Source organism: Manis pentadactyla, chromosome 2 (assembly GCF_030020395.1).
Source record: "Manis pentadactyla isolate mManPen7 chromosome 2, mManPen7.hap1, whole genome shotgun sequence".
Taxonomy (NCBI): domain Eukaryota; kingdom Metazoa; phylum Chordata; class Mammalia; order Pholidota; family Manidae; genus Manis; species Manis pentadactyla.
The window spans coordinates 180,740,047-180,761,316 of NC_080020.1; the positions used below are offsets into that span (position 1 = coordinate 180,740,047).

At 41.8% G+C, this 21,270-nt stretch overlaps 1 protein-coding gene across 6 annotated transcripts in view; it reads left to right on the forward strand.

Annotated features, from left to right (window-relative positions):
* Positions 1–21,270, forward strand: part of SPRED2 (sprouty related EVH1 domain containing 2) — a 117,062-nt gene that overhangs the window by 74,026 nt on the left and 21,766 nt on the right. For all 6 annotated transcript variants that reach the window (XM_057497136.1, XM_057497138.1, XM_036920733.2 and 3 more), the window contains 2 exons: positions 12,458–12,635; positions 20,726–20,894. In XM_057497136.1, the coding sequence (XP_057353119.1) occupies positions 12,458–12,635; positions 20,726–20,894 (347 nt within the window). The remainder of the gene's footprint in view (positions 1–12,457; positions 12,636–20,725; positions 20,895–21,270) is intronic.

The following is a 21,270-nucleotide window of genomic DNA, read 5'->3' on the forward strand; positions in this document are numbered from 1 at the left end:
TTATTAAGGACTAGCTTGTGAAGGACTTTGTAGGTTTAGAATTTGGTATTAACATAGTTTGGTAAGTCACTCCCTAACCTTTGAAGCATGGTTTCTTTCGGGTAGTGGGTGGAGGTGGCAGGTAAAAAATGGGAAATGTAGTCTGGATCGCATGAGAAATAACCAGATGCTTCCATACCATTACCAGCATCTTCTACATTTAGTGCTGATCTCCGTTTAGAATATAGCACTGTTAATTTTCTCTCTTCCTCCATACAAAGATCTTCAGTTCAGAAAAGTTGGAAGAAATGTACAGTCAACACCCACCAGCTCCTGTCTGCAACTTACATTTTACTATTACTGCTTTACCCCCACTTCCATCCAAGAGGCCGTTATTTCTTACACATTTCAAAGTATGTTTCAGATATTAGTGACTTCTCCCTAAACATTCAGCAAGTGGATCATTAAGCACTCTTCCTTTTTCTCCAGTTCATTAAGAATGAAAGCAAAGATATTCTGAGAAAATCAGGCTCAGAAGTTCAAGGGCTATAATTTAAAGACCTGAATTGGAGATTATTAACTTTATAAACAACTCCCTTTGCCATTTGTGTCTTGAAGTACCAGCTTTTCTATTCCATGTACACTTTAATGTGGTAAGACCTAATTTTGTTTAGTAATCTAACATTCCCATTAGCTGGGTTTTGGGGGTTTAAATGTGGGTCGTAAATACCATTTTTGGAAGGGTGTGCAAAACAAAAGGAAAGTCAAGAAAATTACTGCTTTCTGAGTAAAAAGTAGAAGAAAGGGTTTTTCAGGGGTGGATTATTTTAAGTTGGTAATCTTTTGATCTTGATTAATTATGAACTCCACTGAACTCCAGGCTCAGCAAAGCAGCAGACAATAAAAACAAAATCATAAACCTAGATTCAGACTTTGGCCTCTTGCCTCCCAGGACTCCCTCATCCCCACTTTACACTGTTTAATCACCCTGAAACTCAGCCCTTTAGGACAGAACCATTTCCGTAGATTCATCCTGTTTCAGTTTGAATAAAGTGAATTTCTTCTTTTTTTTTTTTTTTTGGTATCATTAATCTACAATTACATGAGGAACTCTATGTTTACTAGACTTCCCCCATCACCAAGTCCCCCCCACATACCCCATTACAGTCACTGTCCATCAGCGTAGTACGAAGCTATAGAATCACTACTCGTCTTCTCTGTGTTATACAGCCCTCCCCGTGCCGCACCCCCTACATTGTCTGCTAATAGTAATGCCCCCTTTTTTTTCCCCTTATCCCTCCTTTCTCACCCATCCTCCCCAGTCCCTTTCCCTTTGGTACCTGTTAGTCCATTCTTGGGTTCTGTGATTCTGCTGCTGTTTTGTTCCTTCAGCTTTGCTTTGTTCTTATACTCTACAGATGAGTGAAATCATTTGGTACTTGTCTTTCTCCACCTGGCTTATTTCACTGAGCCTAATACCCTCTAGCTCCATCCATGTTGTTGCAAATGGTAGGATTTGTTTACTACTTAAGGCTGAATAATATTCCATTGTGTATATGTACCACATCTTCTTTATCCAGTCATCTACGTATGGACACTTAGGTTGCTTCCATTTCTTGGCTATTGTAACTAGTGCTGCAATAAATATAGGGGTGCATATGTCTTTTTCAAACTGGGCTGCTGCATTCTTAGGGTAAATTCCTAGGAGTGGAATTCCTGGGTCAAATGGTATTTCTATTTTGAGTTTTTTGAGGAACCTCCATACTGCTTTCCACAATGATTGAACTAATTTACATTCCCACCAGCAGTGTAGGAGGGTTCCCTTTTCTTCACATCCTCACCAACATTTGTTGTTGTTTGTGAATTTCATTTTTAAAAGTAGTTTGCTCATGTCAAAGTTGTCCATGTTTTGGTGATTTGTGATGAAAACTCAGAAATCACCAATAGATGCCTTGAATATTAAAGAACTGTTGTGATAAAATCTTACAGTAATTTCCTAAAATGTTTTAGCTGATCTTAAAATATCCATGTTAGTGCTTAGAGCAACCTGGGTATAATGCTACGATAGAATTAACATTAAAATAATATATGCATTCACATGGATGTATTTATCTTGTTGCTTCAATAACTTTTCTAGAGCAGATACGATTCTTGGATGTACAGGTAGAAAGAACAAGTAGTGGAGGCAGTTGGGGACATGTCCAGCTGAGATTGTGCCCCTTGTGCTAGTATAATTCTCACCTGCAACAGTGCATAGAATCATGTGATGTATTTCACAGTAATTAAGGTGATTACCCACCGAATGGATAACTCAACAGATGAGGATATGGAGGTCCCAAGTGGTTGACATGGAACCCACCTAGGATTTAAGGGGCATATGCCCAGCCCAGGAATGTCTAGTTTCTTGGACCCCCAGGGTGGGGAAATTAGGATTTCTGCTATTTGTAGGAATTAGAGCACATAGTTTTCAAATTTCAAGAAAAAATAATTTTCTTAACTGATTGTGTACCACCTACAGTAAACTACCAAGTCTGTCCTGCTCCTTCTTTGCAGGCTGGACCTCATCTGGGCCTCTCTTCTAGCTGAGTACATTACTCACCTCAGGAGGTATTTGCTCAGGGAAGTTACAATGACCCGGGGAGAGTGGCCAAAGAGCCATTTAAAAAAAATCTGTCTCAGACACCACTTCTAAAATTGCCTTTTCAGTTTCTGAAGCTAAGATTTACTTCAGCCAATACTTCATTGTCCAGGTTTTAAACTGCCCAGTGTTATGGTTTTAGGTTGTACATTAGCAGACCAGCCCTAATGTCTTTATCTTTATTGTGCCACAGTTATAAGTGATCAGTCATCACGAGTATTATATATTTAGTAATCTTGTGGTTGATGAATTTAAATGTTTGTAAGAGGGTTTCTTTTCCGTAAAAACTATAGTTCCATCTTTAAGACATTTGATACTGTAAATAAATAAAAATCAAAAGGCCTTTGTGAAAAGGTTTTTACAATGGGAAAAAAAAGGACAATGTAAGTAGAATCTAGCTGAATGGCTCCTTTCCTGTGGAGGAATTATGATTCTTGAAACTACAGGCAATAAAAGCTTAGAAGTTAAATTAGGAATTTTGTTTCAAATAGTGCAACAGAGAATAAGTCTAATAGAACTTAGTAAACCTTACTAGGAAGGAAACCCAAAATCAGGGTTTATAAGGCCCTGGCACTGCCACGCCACCTTGCATTCACAGTCCATGAAGATTTGCCCCTAGAACTGGACTCTCACTGAGGCAGGGGGCGTGGTGGCCACTGAAAGCTCTGATGGCCTTGGCTGGCTGTACGTCGTTCTAGCTCCCTCGCACGTTGGTCGGTGCTCCCAGACTGCAAGGTGTCAGAGGGTCCCTAATTGCTTTGGTGTTTCTCAACTGTCCTCGAAGGCCTCTTAAGCCTGTGTAAAGCTTACATGTTTAACTTCCAGTCCTGATCTTTGCTTCTCTGTGTCTTTGCTTCATTTCCTTTCTTGGCGATTTATGGGTCACAGGACACAACAAAGAAAGAAGGACCAGAGTGGCAAATGGCACTCTACCTGATATCCTTGACTTGGCATAGCCCTGCAGAGCGTCCATGCCCGAGAACGTATGCAGGTGCCTCGGCCGCACGGGAGAGAGAATGTGCCAGAGTGTTCAGGGCACTTGCTGCTCTGGTTCTTGTGAGTGAGCAAGACAGAGCTCAGGTCTAAGGTAGCACTGGGGGGATTAGAAAATGCATCTATTTACAGTGCATTGTGATTTACAGGAAAATATGATGGAAGCATGTAGCATACTAAACAAGCACTGTATGCTAAACAAGCTGTGGACATTTATTTTGGATCATAGACTCACTCACTTATAAAAATAGGAGTTTGCAGGAGGTATTCTAAAGGAGTATTTTTGTGTCAAAATTTCAGTAGGAAAATAAAAATACTAGAGGCCATATCTAATAAACTTTCACTTGCTAATAAGATTGGTTCTAAAGAATGATTTATAAGTTGTTAGATTTAATAATTATTCCTATTTCAAACATCAGTCATGCTGGCAGTATCCCTCACAAAAAGAGAAAGCAACCCTTTTTTTAATATGTGCCCTAGGAAATGGTGTGGGGGTGAGTAGCTCTATTTCTGTGCTTCAGTGTAGCAGGTAGCAGAGATGCTGGGCTTATACCCAGCATGCAAGGGTGATAATGGGCATGACCATACCTCCCACTCTGGGCGAGGATAAAACTGGGACACAGAGAGCTCAGTGACCTTGCAGTACAGCAGAACATACTGGCTTATGGTGCAAGACTAAACTGGGGATTCCTAAAATGTTTTCTAGTATCTTCACTCACAGACTTCTGAGCCCAGCACACAGTAAAGGAGGAAAACCTATTCATATCCCCTCTGGGGCTCCCGCAAGATAAGCAGGACCCCTGGCTTTCAACCTCAGTTGTTTCCTGGATGAAGATTACCTCCCAGTCTTTGTGAAGCAGTCATGCCCTCCCACCAGCACCACCTTTTAGGGGGTACCATGTTATATGGTGGGGTTGCATTCCTGAAATCCCATTACATACCATTTTTAAGATACCTAAATTGATCATGAAGACAAAACAGAACAGCTCTGTTGGACTCGGGGGGGAATGACTGTGCATGGACCATATGAGCTGTGGCCTCCCGGAAAGCAGGGGCGCAGGGAGGACCGCACTGAAGAGCTTGCTCGCCTCACTCCGTAGACATGGTCACCAGCAGAGCGCCTTGGCACCGCAAGTTCACAGTTTTGGTGTTCGTACCTGTTCAAATACGTGGATTCTTTGACTAGTATATCCAGTGGTGAGACAGTTTCCCAGAGGACTCTCCCTCAAGTGGGCTTCGTGGCTGATTTTACATATGCTCAGTAACTCTGGGGGAGCCTTTTTCTTACACAATCTTAGCTCTCTTCTCAGTTTCCCCAACTCAGATATCACTCCTACCAGTCCTTTTTGTGAAGCAAACATTTAATGTTCAGAAAATTTCTTCTCTGCTTCAAAGTGCCTGCTCATCAGTGTTTGAGAGGAGAGTTGGTGCCTCTGGCCACTGCCTAGTCCAGCATCATTAGCAGGCTTTTCTTACCACTGTTTTCTGTAACAGCCTGGCTGTTCAAACAGTGTACATTTTGATAGACATGAAGCAGGCAGAGCAAGGGTTGTACCTTCAGTGGCTTGTATGGAGCTGAAAATCATGTTACCACCATGCATAAAATTACATTATGTATGACTTTCCTTGCCTATAAAGTTCAGAATATATAAATTTCTAAAACCAGAACAGTCCACTTACAAAAAAAATTCTTCATAATGTATAGCATAAGGAATATAGTCAAAATATTGTAACAACTTGGTATGGTGATAGCTGGTACCTAGAATTATCATGTATATAAATGTTGAATCACTGTGTTGTACACCTGAAACTAATGTAATGTAATACTGTGTGTCAACTACCCTTCAATATAAAAAAAAAAATCTTCAGTAGTTGATACTTAGTAGTAACAGCCATGCAGGAAACCACCACCTGCCTAAATAGACTGTGAACAGTATTTGGCTTCTCAACACTTGATTCTGCTGAAAGTTTGTTGATTGTTTTTTTAAGAATGACTAGACATAGATAACTCATATACACGTACATTTTATACACCTGTATAATACTTTACATGTATAATTCAATGGAATCAAAGAATCCTTATTACTGTAGACACAAGGAAGACTGGGGGGAGGGTGGTTACAAAAAGTGTGTGCCTGGCTCCCCTGGAGGCCTTGCTGTTACGTTTGGCTCAGCTGGCGGCTGGGGGTTGTGCTGGGTGGAAGAGGGAGCCTGAGAGGCTGGGATCTTGGCTAATCCCTCTCAAGGTCTGGTGAAGTGGAGAGGGCTGGAAAAGAGGCTGGGAAAAAGTGAATGCAGTGGTTAGCACAATGGAGAGAAGAAGGAGCCTTGTGATCAGATAAGGGCCGGCCCTAAGGAGGGGGTGAGGAAGTCCAGATTATCCCTGAAATCCAGGGGGAGGTGCAGGGAGCAGAGGGCCAGTTCACAGAGGGCACATGAAATTATTTCCTCTACAGGTGTGCCTGAAATGTAGGCTCAGCTCTGGTCTTTATAAATCCAACTTGTGTTAATTGCTGGAGGCTCATGTTGGATTTTCCTCTGTTGTCAAGGGCTCGGTAGCCTGCCTGCCTTCTGCTCACTGACAACTAAAAAAGGCGGGCAGTCTGGAAACCCACTCATTAGTGTCTGAGGGGGGTGGTCTCAGGCCCTGTTTCGTGATCAAAGTCACCCTCTCAGAAGAAATGGTGATGACCACGATGTGCCGAACGCCTCTGTGTCGAGCACTTGACCTCTAGCCCTGCTTTTAACCCGCAGCACACCCCAGCAGGGTAGATCCTCTCTTCATTTTTGCCAAGGAGGAAACTAAAGCTCCATAAGAGGCTTCTCCAGCTATGGAGAAGGTGGAGGCACTGCTGACCTGTCTGGCCCTGAGCAGTATTTACAGACACAGTGCTGCCTCACCACTGTTTCCTACTATTGCTTTGTTTACTTCTGTAATGTGCCCCAGGCAGGGCCGGTTTCAGATCTGGAGAGACCTTAGAACATCAAGGCCTGACTGAGATCCAAACCTTGCTGTGCTACCCTGGAATCAGCACCCACAAATAAAAACCTAAGTTTTGAAATTGTTCTTTCTCTGCCTCCCCATCCTGCTGAAGGATGTCTCCTCCCCTCTTTTGCATATTGAGTGATCACAGGACAGCAAGTCCTGTTTTATTTATTTTTATTAAGGTATCATTCATACACACTCTTATGAAGGTTTCACATGAAAACCAATATGGTTTACTGCATTCACCCATATTATCGAGTCTCCCCATACTCCATTGCAGTTACTGTCCACCAGTGTAGTAAAATGCCACAGAGTCACTATTGTCTTCTCTGTGTTACACTGTCTTCCCCGTGACACCCCCACACCATGTGTACTAATCATAATACCCCTGGATCCCCTTCCCTCCCTCCATACCCGCCCTCCCCCACCCCTCCCCTTTGGTGACGGCTAGTCCTTCTTGGAGTCTGTGAGTCTGCTGCTGTTTTGTTCCTTCAATTTTGCTTTGCGTTACACTCCACAAATGAGGGAAATCATTTGGTACTTGTCTTTCTCTGCCCGGCTTATTTCACCAGTAAGTCCTGTTTTTACAAGAAAGCCAACACCAAGTGTTTTCTTTAAACCTGTGTAAGTGGCAGATCCTCTGTCCCATTCATAAAAGCCAATTTTACTCAACACACCTGAAGAATATGGCGTTCTTTGAGTGGTGGTAGTCAGACACCACTTGTAATGACATTGATTCTTTGGAGCAGTCTAGCTCAAGGGCAGACGCTGGGCTCCGTTCACTTAGAATTTGGACCCACGTGTGCAACTCTACCAGGTCCAAGTCAGTTACACTGGTTGAGCAGTCGGCACTTGGGATGCAGCTTTTAAAATTTTGTTATTTTTGCCACTGACAGCACTTAAAAAAATTTTTTTTTCTAAAGCATACCAGAAGCATTTTCCTTGTGGAAATTAAAAGGCTAATCTGCCCTTGCCCTTCCTGTTCCATCCTCCCCCCAGAAAAACCACACGTCTGGTTTAAACATGTTAATCCTTTCCAGAAAGAGGGAGGGAAGGTGGGAAGGGAGTTTTTCTCCTTTGTACGTTTTTGGTGGTAGAATCATTGTCGTTTCTGTTCTGGGTGGGGTGAAGTGTCTGAGTGACATAAATACAGCACAGATAGGAAGCAGTTGGCGGGCCGCCATGCAGCTGGATTATCCAGACATCCTTTGCAGCTTTTAGTGAAACACTTTATCCCCCTGCCTTGTTCTAAATAGCCAGATGCCTCAGTTAATGCTGGCTGCCAGGGTTGTTGCGAGAGGAAAGGGGGGATTCTGCCCCAGCCCTACCCCCAACACATGCACCGCCCCCATCTCAGAGAAGTCTGCGCCCTCAGGAAGGGGCCTAAGATGAATCAGGATAGGAAAGGATGCTACAGACCACAAGCAAAGGCCAAAATTTATAGCCCCTGTGGTCTAGAAGCCGAGTGGTAGAATATTTTTAAGTGTCTCCAATAGATGAATACTTTTTTGAAAGTAAGTTGATGGCAGTAACATAAGTAATGCAAACTTCCTCTTTCCATGTTTAATCCCCTCAAGGAAGGGAGAACAGCACAGGGCTTCAGCACAAAGGAAAAGCATGTATCTAACAAGAAGTGTGGAGAATCTCAGTTACCCTGGCCATTTCCCATTGGAATGAACCCATCGTACACAGAATATTTGAGAAAGCTGTGTTTCATACTGGAGATGTTCAAATCCTAGGGACCCTTAGTTTTCCTAGAATTAATGGGGTGTTGGGGAAGAAGGGTATTTTCAAATTATTTGTACATAACTATTATAAGCAAATGTTATACAATGTTCTTAATCTCTGTGACCTAAAGGCATATGCAAATTGAATCCTGAGATGGATGGATTGATATAAACTATGTGCTCTTTTTTTTTTTTAATATAATTTCATGATAATGGAAAGGATGCCTTTATTTTATCCCAGTTAAGCCATTATGGCTCATAAGCCAACGAGTATTGAACACTTTTATTTTCTCAGAGATTCTGTTAGCTACAAATAATTGATTTAAAACCTCTTTGTAGGGAGGGCTTTGTAACACAGAGAAGACAAGTAGTGATTCTGCAACATCTTACTCTGCTGATGGACAGTGACTGTAATAAACATAATGTTCTTCAAAAAAATAAAAAAGAAAAAAATAAAAAGAAAATGGAAGTTACATCACCCAGCCAAAGGTCATGTAGCTCATAAGAAATAATCAGAGGCCAGACTTGAGCCCACTCTTCACCACTGTACTTAGTTAGTAATTGTAGGAATATGGATCATGTATTTCTCACTCACAGTCCACAATGTTCTGCCAGCACAGGTCCTTCCTGGTGCCCACCCTTCACTCCCAGGCCACTGAGTGCAGGCTGGCTCTTGCCTCAGTGATGATGAGTTTCTGGTCAGCATGGCATTGAAATATTTGCTAATCCTTAAGATACAGTCATAAAAAAAAAAAAACCTCTTTGTAAATATTGTATATTTAACCTTAATTCCACAGTGTACTACATGTAAGATGCTGCTCTGGGGAAATATCAATGAACAAAAAGGGCAAAGTCTCTGCTCCTGTGAAGTTTACATCCTGGTTGGGAAAAGTGGGCTGACAGGGCAGGTCTGATTTAGTAGCATGTAGAAAGACAAAAAAGGATGAGAACATTTAAGAGGAATGGATGGTGCTACTTTATATAAAGGTAGAAAGAGAGGTCTTCTCTGACGAAAATAACCTTGGGCAGAGATCTGAATGAAATAAGGGAAAGAGCCTCTTTGTTGTGTGGGGACAAGAATGGGCAGTGGCGTTGTAAGTGAAAGAAATAGCAAGTGCAAAGGCACTGGGGTAGAAGTGCACTGAATGTAGAGGACTATAAAGGGCAGCAGGCCTGAAGAGTGGAATGAGCAAGAAGGAAAGTGGCAAGATAAGCACAGTAATGTAGGAAGTTATTGGAGGTTTGAGTAGAATGTCATAATGTGACTTTTCTATTTTTTTAGAAAGCTGGACAAGCATGGAAGTTAGAAGGCTATTGAAGAGTATCTAAGAGGTGATGGTAACTGGAATCAGGGCAGTGTTGGTGGTAGAAGTGGATTGTGTATATACTTCAAAGGAAGAACCAGTAGGACAGAAGGGTATTGGAAATAAAGAGTTCAAACTCTTTTGAAATGTGTTGGTTGAGATGCCTACTAGACGTCCAGCCAGAGAAATCATATAGGCAGTCGGTTTTAGTGATCTGAGGCTCAGGGAAGGAGTCCCTGGATAAGAATGTGAATCTGGGCACTTTTTTCACTTAGAAGATACTCACATGGAGTTGTTCCCCCTGACTTGGATCATGGATGCTTTAGCCACAGGTAAAGGAGGAGAGGCAGAGAGCACTGGCACAGAGGAGCAGGCATGCTGGGGGTGCAGGTGCAGCATCTATCATGTAAGAGGAAAGGCCAAGAGGACGTGTGCAGTGATCTTCTTGGGGATGGGTAAGGAAAGGGCAGCAGGGTGCTGGGTGGCCCTTGAGGGCCCACTTAAGGTTGAGTGGTTATGCCTTTAAAAGAAGACCTATGAGCAAAGTGGAGTGGTGTTTTTTCCCTCTAACATGTTCAGCAGCCTGGGTGGGGGCATGGAGTAAAGCAGATGGTGGGGTTTCACCAGGCATTTGCAGTGAAGGAGAGGGTGAGTGTGTTAAATTTTTGTGCAAAAGAGTGTCTTGGTAGACCACGGAACTGAAGTTGGATAGAGAATCAAGTGGGAACATGAAGGGTATGGGGACAGGGTGGGAGGGAGGAAGGAGGTCAGAAGAACAGATTGTCGCCCCGTGGATGAAGGACACTGGGCCTGGAGGGAGGGAGCCTCAAGGTTGGGAGGTGGTGGCCGGAGAGCAGGAGGAGGGTGTACAGTGGAAGTCACGGAGACTGTGCAGGTGTCAGAAATGCCAAGGTCAAGGGTTAGACCTAGGTGTGGGTGGCTGAGGTTGGGTGTAAGACAAGGGCTTTGAAGGAGAAGAGTTCTAGAAGCTGTGAGGGCCAGGGAATTGGAAGAACCCTCTGTGTGAGGAGTGAGAACTACCAGGAGTCATGGCAGGGGTCACAGGGAGAGGTGGGGGACAGCGAGCCTGCTTGGCAATGTCTTCAAGAAGTGAGGGACTGAGACCCAGGGGTCTGCAGAAGACTGAAGACGGGCAGTGGGGGGCGTGGTCAGACTGAGCTTCAGAGGGACTGGAGAGCGGGCAGGTTGCCTGCAGCAGAGATGAATCCCCTACCACACGCGCAGGCTCAGCGTGGAGACAGCAGGAGTAGTCGTTACAGAGACAGAAAGAATGGCGGTGGCCAGGAGCTGGGGAGAATGGGGAGTTAGTGTTTAATGGGTACGGACCTTCCCTTGGGAAGATAGGAAAGTTCTCAAGATGGATGGTGGTGAGGGTTGCAGGGCAGTGTGGATGTACAGTTGACTCCTGAACAGCACTGCACAGATTCACTTATACATAGATTTTTTTTCCCAATAAATGTATGTTTATGTTATTGGTAAGGCTTCCAGTCAACAGTAGGCTATTAGCAGTTAAGTTTTTGGGGAGTCAAAAGTTAAATAAATTTTCAGTTGCAGGGTGTGATGGGGTCAGTGCCACTAACTTCCATGTTGTTCAGGGGTCAGCTATACTTCATGCCACAGGATTGTACACTTAAAGTTCTTAAAAGAATAAAATTTATCTGGTGTATATTTTGCTACATCAAAATGAAAGGAATGGTCAGAGTAAGGGATGAGGAAGTAAGGGGGTTTTTTAGACCTTGAGTCCCAGGGGCACAGTATGGGGGCGGAAGGGTGAGGTTTCACGGTAGAGGGCGAGCTGCAGGGAATCATGGAAAAATCTGGGTGACTTTGCCTTTGTGGTGAGTGAGGTAGCAGAGGGACTATCTAAATGGTCTCCATCAGATTGCAGATTTCGGTGACCAGGATGTGTTTGGGGCGGGGGTGGGGATGGTCTTCCTTGATCCCCGAAGAAAAAGAAGGTTCTGTGTTACCCTGCATCTTTGTTTCCCTAGAATCTGGCACAGCGCCTGGGGTATAGAGGACATGAATATATGTTTGAGTAGAAAATGAATTCTATCCAAAGCAGGAAAACAGCAAGTGAGAATTTAATAGCCTTGCTGAAAATCCAAATAAATTTCCCAAAAAGGGATGAAGAATGAGAAGAAACTAGAGTTGGTCTCAGGAGGAGAAAGAGGATTTTGGCAAATGTGCAAAAGAACTTATTCTAAAATTGATGTTTAGAGTGGAAAAAATAAAATCATAAACAGAAGGCTACACATGTGTAAAGGGTGTTTGAATTGAAATATTTTCCAAACTATATAATTGATTGCATGGTGAATTTGTGATTTGGAAGTGGATTCCTATTTTCATGCTAAATCAGAAGATTATTAGCTTTCTAACATAGTAAACCTTGGTCATTCTTTGTAAACTAAGTTTTAAGGGTTAAAACCATAATATCCTCTGAGGTTAATAGGCTTGTCTTTCCCACTTACAGATACCAAATTATAGTAATCAGTTCATTAACTTTATTATTAATACTTAACCCAGAAACTGGGAGAATGTCATACCTGCATACATATATTTTCAAAGACTCATAAATATTTTTAAATTAGTGGGTATCTTTTTTAAAATGTACTTTGATACTGAGTTTAAGTGTTTTTTGTTTCTTTCCCTAAAAGTTGAGATGGGCTACCTTTTAAGGTTGCTGCCAGGCATAGATTTTCTTTTGATGAGTCCAGAAAAGTGCTGGCTGGTGGTCATCTTGCATTGTGAACATGTCCTGTAGCTGCCAGACCATTGTCATGCCCCATTCTTCTTGTTGTCGTTTTAGTGACAGCTATATTGTGCGTGTCAAGGCTGTGGTTATGACCAGAGATGACTCCAGCGGGGGATGGTTCCCACAGGAAGGAGGCGGGATCAGTCGTGTGGGGGTCTGTAAGGTCATGCACCCCGAAGGCAATGGACGAAGCGGCTTTCTCATCCATGGTGAACGACAGAAAGACAAACTGGTAATGGCAGACATGCAATGTTAAATGGGTTAAATCAGCAATGACTGATTTCTTTATGTTAAGTCATAGCCCATAGGTGCCTTTTTTTCTTTCTTTTTTTCTTTCTCTCTCTCTCTCTCTCTCTCTCTCTGACTTTAAACTCTTGTGAAAGCTCCAGAAATCAGACCTCTGAAGCGGATGCTTGCCAGCAAAGTCACTTTTTAACCACACACTGTGTAACTCAGATGCTTAAAAGTGGTGTACTTGGCTGTCTTGTTTGCATCCTTGATTAATTAAGCCGTCTTTCTGTCACTGTGACAAGATACTCCGAACAAAAGCATGTTCTCTATCATGAATTACACTGGAGTGATCTAAGAAGTCAGTTTTTTTTTATGTAGGGTTTCTTCATAGAGCCATTGATAGGGTTTGGATGGTGGATGGTAAACTCCAAGGTAGAATGTCACCGGACATTTGGTTACTTCTAGGTGAATGCTTATCCAAATGATGCTATAGCTTTTTTTCACAAGCTAATGAATAAAATATGTTTGGAAAAAGAAAATAACAAGTGATATCACACTTCTATAATAATTTTATATGCTTATAAATATATACTTTGAAGACTAATAATTACTGTTTCACATGGGTGGGAACATTGATAGCTCATAACATAGTTTCATGAAGGAACTTAAATGTCCCATTCTGTTATGAAGAAAGCTATAATATAGAGTGAAATTCAGTCTCCTTTTCACTTGGTGACCTTGAACCTGGAAGAACATTACTCCTACCTGTATCTGATCATGGAGTGTATAGTCAAGCCAACCATTCCTTCAAAATGTGCGGGGTCGTAGAGGATCTCAATAGAGAAAATATAAAGATACCACAGGAATATGTCAGTGTTACATTTGAGACCCTTAGCTGAGGCAAGCTAAGGGTACAAATTTAATCTTTTCCAACCACTTCTTACTGTTTAGAAAAGTTACAAAATAGATAAGACAGAACAATTTGTAAATGTTACATATGGATTAACAGTAATGCTGTTTTCACAGTTGATTACTTTTTGAAAATGAAATGAATGACAATTTCAAGGGGGAGTATAGCTCATTTTAAGAAGTGTGTCCATTCAGGGAATTCCCTACATAGTAGTCACATAATTAAAGCATTCTTGTTTGTAAGATAGTCACAGTAAAGCAGTGTAACCACACTACCAATAAAAAGTACTACCATTTTTCTCTCATTTACCACATTTATTGTGTGCTAAGTACAGTCCTTTAGTTAGGTTGTATCGTATCCTTATAGCAGCCTGTGTAATTATAACTGAAGAAATTCTGATTCAGAAAGACTCCTTGTTTTTGGCGACCCATTTTGGGGGCCTGTATTTATTTGCTGCCTTGTCACTGTGACCCTTCAGAGCTGAGCCAGAGTCATGTGTGCACAACCACCTTTGGCCGTTTGATGTTGTTTTCCCCCTTGCACATATTTTTATTTTGACATAGCTGCAATCAGAGCTCATGAAGAGTTTTGTATCCCTTTTGTGTTGCCCTACCATTCTCATAAGAAATTTTCCATGTTGCTGTCAGTTGATGTTCATGGTCTGAGGATTTCAGTGTTACTATAAATGTTAAGATGCTCCTCCCCTTTTCCCCCCAGAATTACCTACCTCCATTTAGAGATACCTTCCTGCATTTTCTACATTTGTTATTTTCTTGGGATAATTTGGGGGGTGAAATTTGTATGACTTGATTACTGTACAAAGAGCTATTACCAGCATATATGAGAATTTCCGGTAACCTTTTGAAGGTCAGATATTTTAACTCTTTCCTGATATGGTGAAGTAAGCCATGGTATCATATTGTTGATTACTAATGAGTTCAAATGTTTCTGTTTGTTAAATAATTGTAACTTAATTATCTGTTAATGTCTTTTGCGTATTTACCCATTGGGGCCTTATTATTTTCCTTGATGCCCACTGGTATAATGAAGATACTAACTTGGGTCTGCCATATTTGCTGCAAATATTTTTATAATCTGCTTGCCTTTTTATTTTAGTGTTCTTTTTGTACAAAAATTTTGATTGAAAAGTTTTTCTCTTCTTATTTTTGTTGTTAGTGCTTTTGTGTTAGCACATTATCTCACCTAACAGATCTTCTTGGAGCTATTTTTTTTCCTGGTCTTTGTCTGATCTGTCATAGAATATGTCAACCTAAAGTGCCCTTTAGATTGTCTAATCCAGCTTCTTCATTTTATAAATACATTTGTAAACTTGTACCTTACCACTGACTTGTACATAATAATTGTAGACTTCTACCATTTTGTTGGAGTCGCTGTATGTAAGTAACTTGAGTTAAATTGCAACATTCTAAAAGAGGGAGATACTTTTACCCCCACTTTATAGTGGGGCAACTCAGCGCTCCAAGAAGTGATGCAATGCCCTCCTGGGGTATGCAGTCCTTAGCAGAGCCAGCATTGAGAACCATTTCATTGGGAAGCCAAAACCTGGTCCCTTCATTACCAACTCTGCATAGTAATAGGACAGTCCTGCTGTGGACCAGCTTCCGTTTGTTGCTATTGTACGAGTGTGATTCCCACTTGACTGACACCAAATGCAATGGTGTATTTTTTCCCTACATAAATGTATAACAGTAATAATATTATACCTAGCAGTAATAGTGGTATAACTCATTGGGGACCTAGATGCAATTTCAGTGTGTGGATAGGTATGTGGGAGGGGATCTACCCACACATACTAACACCAAGCAATTCTCAAACACCAGCAGGGTGTTGGAGAACTCAAATCTGATGCTGTTTGCCCAGAGACAGCACCAGATACCCAGGTTAAGGGCTCCATCCTACAAGACTGCCCTCCACCCCCGTACTCCAGATCCCGGTCGCAAGCCCCAGGCAGTTAGTTACCTGTGCTTCTGACCTACTGGCTACAGATTGGAGGTTCCCACGACCTCCCCATTAGGTTTGATTAATTTGCTAGAGCGGCTCACAGAACTCAGGAAGACACTATGTTCACCAACTTAATAAAGGATACAAGTTAACAGCAAGATGAAGAAGGTACATAGGGCAAGGTCCCAAATAGAGGAGGTTCTGTCCTTGTGGAGCTTGGGGCCTGGCTTGGTGGTATGTGAAGGCATTCCGGTTTGCCAAGCACAGCAGCTCTCCCTGAGAGGGCAGGATCCAACCGAGCAGAGCACAGAGTGAAATAAGCTGTTCTCATGGGTTTTGTGAGGGCTTCATTGAATAGTCATGACTGACTAAATTATTGGCTATTGACTGATTCACCCTCCAGCCCCTGCCCTTGGGTGGGGCCAAAAGTCTCTCATTAACATGACAAAACACCCATTTCACCTTTAAGACTGCAGTGTTTTCCGGAACTGTGGATAAAGACCTACATACCTGGGAAATGTATATTTGGTCGTATGAATGACCAAATAGTATTTCTCATAGCTAATTATATCCCAACAAGGACTGTGGGCTTTGTCCCCTCCCCATCGCTCCATTCCTCTTCTGTCCCCTTTACCCCTTTACATTCTGTCTGTACACTTGTGGGCTTTCATCTCCACTAGTACTTAAGTCACACACCCATACCACCCAGCTGTGCTGCTCCATCTTTATACCCCTCACCTTGCCTGTTTCACACTGGGAAATTCTGGACTCCTATACTCGGTGGTACTTAACCCCCCTCCCCATCCCACTCCAAGTCTGTCCCACTACACAAGCATGCGTGCATGCATAGACGTGTGCGCAAGCACTCACGCATACATCTTTGGAGATACAGTGTCCCCTCCATTGGCCTCCAAGCTTCCATAATACAGCACTTCTGCCCACTGAAAGGCATGACTGTACATGGGAGCTCTGCAAACGGGGTGGGTTGTTGAAGGATCCCCCACGTACACACACACACACTAAATGTTGGAATGGCAAAGAGGGTGTATAGATCATTTTTGGAATACAGTGAATAGATGGTATCAGAGTTCCCAGTATTCCAACTAGGACATGGAGTGCTTTTTCTGATAGAAGCAGTATATTCATTTCCAATGTAGTGCAGTTCTAGAATTTCAGCACACTGGTTTTTGCTGTTATTTGAATTTCAGGTTGAGGCCTGTGAACTTAGCTGCCGTTGTTGTATGGAAAAGTCTGTGTGTCATACATCCATTCATAAGTTGTTATTTGGATAATTTCTTGTAAGTTAGGGACAGTCCATTTTTCCTGGGAAATTCTCTGTTAATTTAAAATGTCTGAGTTGAATCATTTTAGGTATTACTCCTTAAACAAATCCTGTGAGAAACCACCCAAAGAAGATTAGTTACAACATCTGGGAGCTTGATCGCTATAGTCGCTGCCCATGTGCAGGTCTGTGAGCCCTCCCGATCTCATTTGGTGGGAATGCAGCTGGCCGAGCTCTTTGAAAAGCTCTTTGGCAGGCTATTACTTTTAAAATGTGCGTACCTTTTTACCTGGCAGTTCCACATCCAAATTCTATTTCACACAAAGATTTATGGACAGCAGTGATTCTCAAACATTTCAGGTGTCAGGATCCCTTTACACTCCAAAAATTTATTGAGGACCCCAAAAAACTTTTTGTGGATTATAGCTATTAACCGTTAACATATTAGAAATTGAAATTTAAAAGTCTTAATTAAAATGTTAGCATAAATGACTTACTTTGTGGCAAATAACTACATAACTATTTTCCAGAATAAAATTAATCAGGGAGAATTGTGTTTACATTTTTGCAAATATCTTTAATTTCTGGCTTACTAGGAAATAGCTGGATTCTGATATCGACTCCTGCTTTCCATCTGTTGCGGTATGTTGTTTTGGTTGAAGTATATATGAAAAAATCCCAGCTGCACACAGTTAAATAGTTGGGAAAAGGAGTATTTTAATAGCCTTTTCAGATCATTATAGATGCACATCTCTGATCCTATACCAAAACTCGGTTTGCAGTGGTTTCTTAAATGTGGAATCTGAAGCCATATTATCAATGTAACTAACTCTTCATACTGTTCAGTTAAAATCCACTAGTTAATCTTTTACTTTGAATGGATTCTCTACTCATTCCTGATTTCTGTAACATCATGCATTGGTCATTTGGAAACTAGTGATCTCCTGAGTTAGGCAGATCTCCCAAGTGTTGATACATTTTATTCTATAGTATCAAAAAAAATCTCATTACTTCATCTTACACTAATCTCATTAGAAAAGTATTTAAGTATTGGGAAGCCATCCAATACTTGAAAGTTCAAATTTTGTTATTGGCAACAAATAACCTCCAGTTGTTTTCCTGAAGGGTCGGACTCCCTGTGTCCATTTTCAAGAAAAAGTCTGCCAAATACCTGAGTCAGGTGTTGGCAGTTGGTCTTCCCAGTGAATGTGGGGATCCATGAAAAAGGCAGTCCGTTCAGTTCACAGCTGGAACGACCGCACACGTACTTCCCCTGGAGACAGCTGTCATTCTTCTGCATGCCGCAGAGTTGAAAAGGCTGTTAGGAGCTCTCTTCCCTTTGCCAGCTGTGCATTTGTGCACAGCCAGCTGCTGCTTCCATTCCAACTAAAGCAGCACACTACAGCAGATTGACTGCAGAAGCAGGTACAAGAGTCCGATGCCATGTACCTCCCATTGTATCACATAGGTGTGTATTCAGGGGTCAAGATTTAATCATCTTTAACTGCTGCACAAGCGTAATCCTACGGAAGGCTGGCATTTTTTGCTTTGATCATATAACAGTGATAAATCGGGGACTTTAGCGCAGTTTGGTGCCAGCACACAGCAGTTTCACCCACCGTGCCTCTTGCACCCTCGGCACAAATAGCAATACAATGAAAAGGCACAAATGTCTGAGGTGAAAGTAGTTTTGCCACCCTGGACCCCCTGAAAGGGCCTAGGGATGGAGAAGGGAGGGCTCCCAGGAGCCCTAAGACCGCACTGAAGCATATCCCAGCATTGTTGTAAAAGTGACCAAGTAGAAATAACCCAAGTGCCCATTAGTATGGGAAATAGCTGAGTAATTCTAATATATCCATGCTGAGCAATGTTATGTGTCCATTAAACAGAATCCTTTCTTACCTTACTGTATCTCTAAGACAGTTTTTTAAAGAGAATAAAAGGCAGGTTGCAGAGCACTTGATCAGTGTGGCTCCATTTAAACACACTTGCTCACACAAACTTATGTGAGTATATGAGGAAGCCACAGAAAAGGGCACTGGGATTGTGTCCACCATCCTGACAGTGGGTAGCTCTAGAAATGGAGAGGTGTGAGGGTAGGGAGGGAGCTAGGAGTAAGAATGGAGCCTTCATGTATTCATCTGAATTACATAAATCTTTTATGAGATGTATTTCTTGTATGGATTATTTTTAAAGCTTCCAACAAGAATATATAATAACTTCTTTTCTCCCCATACATCTTATTTAAAAGGATATTTTTTAAAGCCTTTCTCAAGTTTTACATTAACACCTAAACTTCCCTAAAGGGTTTATACCTGTTTTGAAGATTAAAGCACCTAAACTTTTTCATTTTTATCATTACACTTAGATATGTGATGATGTTACTTTAAGAGGGCATAAAGAGATGGTATCTGAGCTCCACCCCCTCACTTAATTTAGGTGGCTGAGCTTTTTTCTAAGAATTTATTAAACTTCTCTAAAATACTATTGGGATAATCTTAAACGTGGAAAATGTCAACCAACGACTAATTTTTTTCACCCTAAAAATACGGAGAAACTGAAAGTCTTTGTTTTTACAAAAAGTTTATTTTGAGACTATTAAATTCTAAAATAGATAGCATTTGTTAGTTAAAGCCTTGGCTATTTGGATTTCTCCAATTTGGAATGGGGCTGGGCTGACATTTAATCATTGCACTATTCTTAGGGGGAAATGGCCATAATAAGCAATTTAATCATAAATAGAACTGTGTGAGGGGACTGTTGTCTTCTTTCAATACAAAGTAATAAAGTTAACTGCTTGGAACTATTTGGTTGACCAGTTTGACTTGTTCTCATCTGTTAAGTCAGGGAACATTTGTTTGGCAGCACTTAATTTCTGTTTGCTTAGATGTATTCTTGAAACTTGAATGCATTTAAAGATACTCTCAAATTTGAATTTATACTAATTTAGGCAGGCCTTTACTCTTTCCGTTCACTCAGTCTAAGATTAATAAGGTTTCATTTTGTTAAATGTGGAGCTTTGCCAGAACAAGATCAAAGCTATTAAGACTTAGCAAAATCATTTTTGGTATATACAATGAAGCCATAGGAATACATGTCGATATTTTGGAGCTCTTTATGAATAAATAATGAAGCTTACATTCACATGCTCGCAGTGCTGCTTGTATAATATTAGACTCTGGTATCTTTATCAACAATAACACTGTGCTAGCTACAGAGGGAAGTTATTTTTATGATACATCTTGATCTTTGATAGTCTGCTTAGGGGAACAGACTAATGTACATGGAACTGTTACAGAATGATATGAAATAGAGTACTAAATAGGGAAGGGGACAAGAAGAACTGGAGTAAATAAAAGAGTAAATACAGGGGACAGAGAAAGCAGAAGAGGCCAAGAAAAAACCTTTGAGATTTTTGAGCCAGAGAGAATGAACAGAGAGGGGTTGACTTGCTAGATTTGGGGAAGGAAACTAGTGACATGAAGTTCAGAAGAGATTAGTAAATTCTTCAGCATGTTAAATTTGAGGTCACTGGGAAACACCTATTCAGACAGTGGAGGGAAAGACTGAGAGCCATTAAGACAAAGGCCCTGACATAGCAGCAGTCAGCCTGGAACAGAGCAAAGCCCCAAGACCTGGGCCTCAGCTTAGTGCCCCCGTCAGGGGCAGAGGCGATTAAAGTGAGTGAGATGAAGAGAGTGGTTGAGTCGAGCGGTACAGTGGGGATCCCCTGGGCAAGGGGGGCGAGGAGGGAGGGCTCCCAGGCGCAGACCAGGGAGAGGCAAGTAAAGCTGCTTTGAGATGGAGAGACTCACAGCTACGTGACGACAGGGCTGGAGGGCTTTCCTTGGTTGCCATCAATGATGGGTGGTTCGTAGTTGTGACCAGACCCCCTCGTGTTTCACAAGTGACCAGCCTGTGTGTTTGAATCCCTCAGGTGGTATTGGAATGCTATGTAAGGAAGGACTTGGTCTACACTAAAGCCAACCCAATCTTTCATCATTGGAAGGTCGACAATAGGAAGTTTGGACTTACTTTCCAAAGCCCTGCTGATGCTCGTGCCTTTGACAGGGGAGTGAGGAAAGCAATTGAAGACCTTATAGAAGGTATTGATTTTCTCATTGCATTCTTAATGGGAATATGGGAATGTTCCAAGTTCTTAACTCCAGTTGCCTGCCATCATGTATTTGAGGTTTATTTGTGCGGGTCCAGAGGCCCAGGTCAGTAGATGCCAAAACTTGAGGAACAACCAAGGAGACCAATTATAGTGACAGTGCAGGGGAAAAGGAGATGCTTTTCAGAGTAAGGAATGAACCCAATTGGTTTTTAGACTCTTCTCTGAAAAGGCAAGTTCTGGACTTCCATGTGAATGACTTTTTGATAGATTTCATCTTTCCCTGACTGTTGAAATGGCTTTGGTCTGATCTATCATGGCTCAGAAGTGGAGAATAGATTCTAATGGGACCAGAAGGCTCCAGGCCT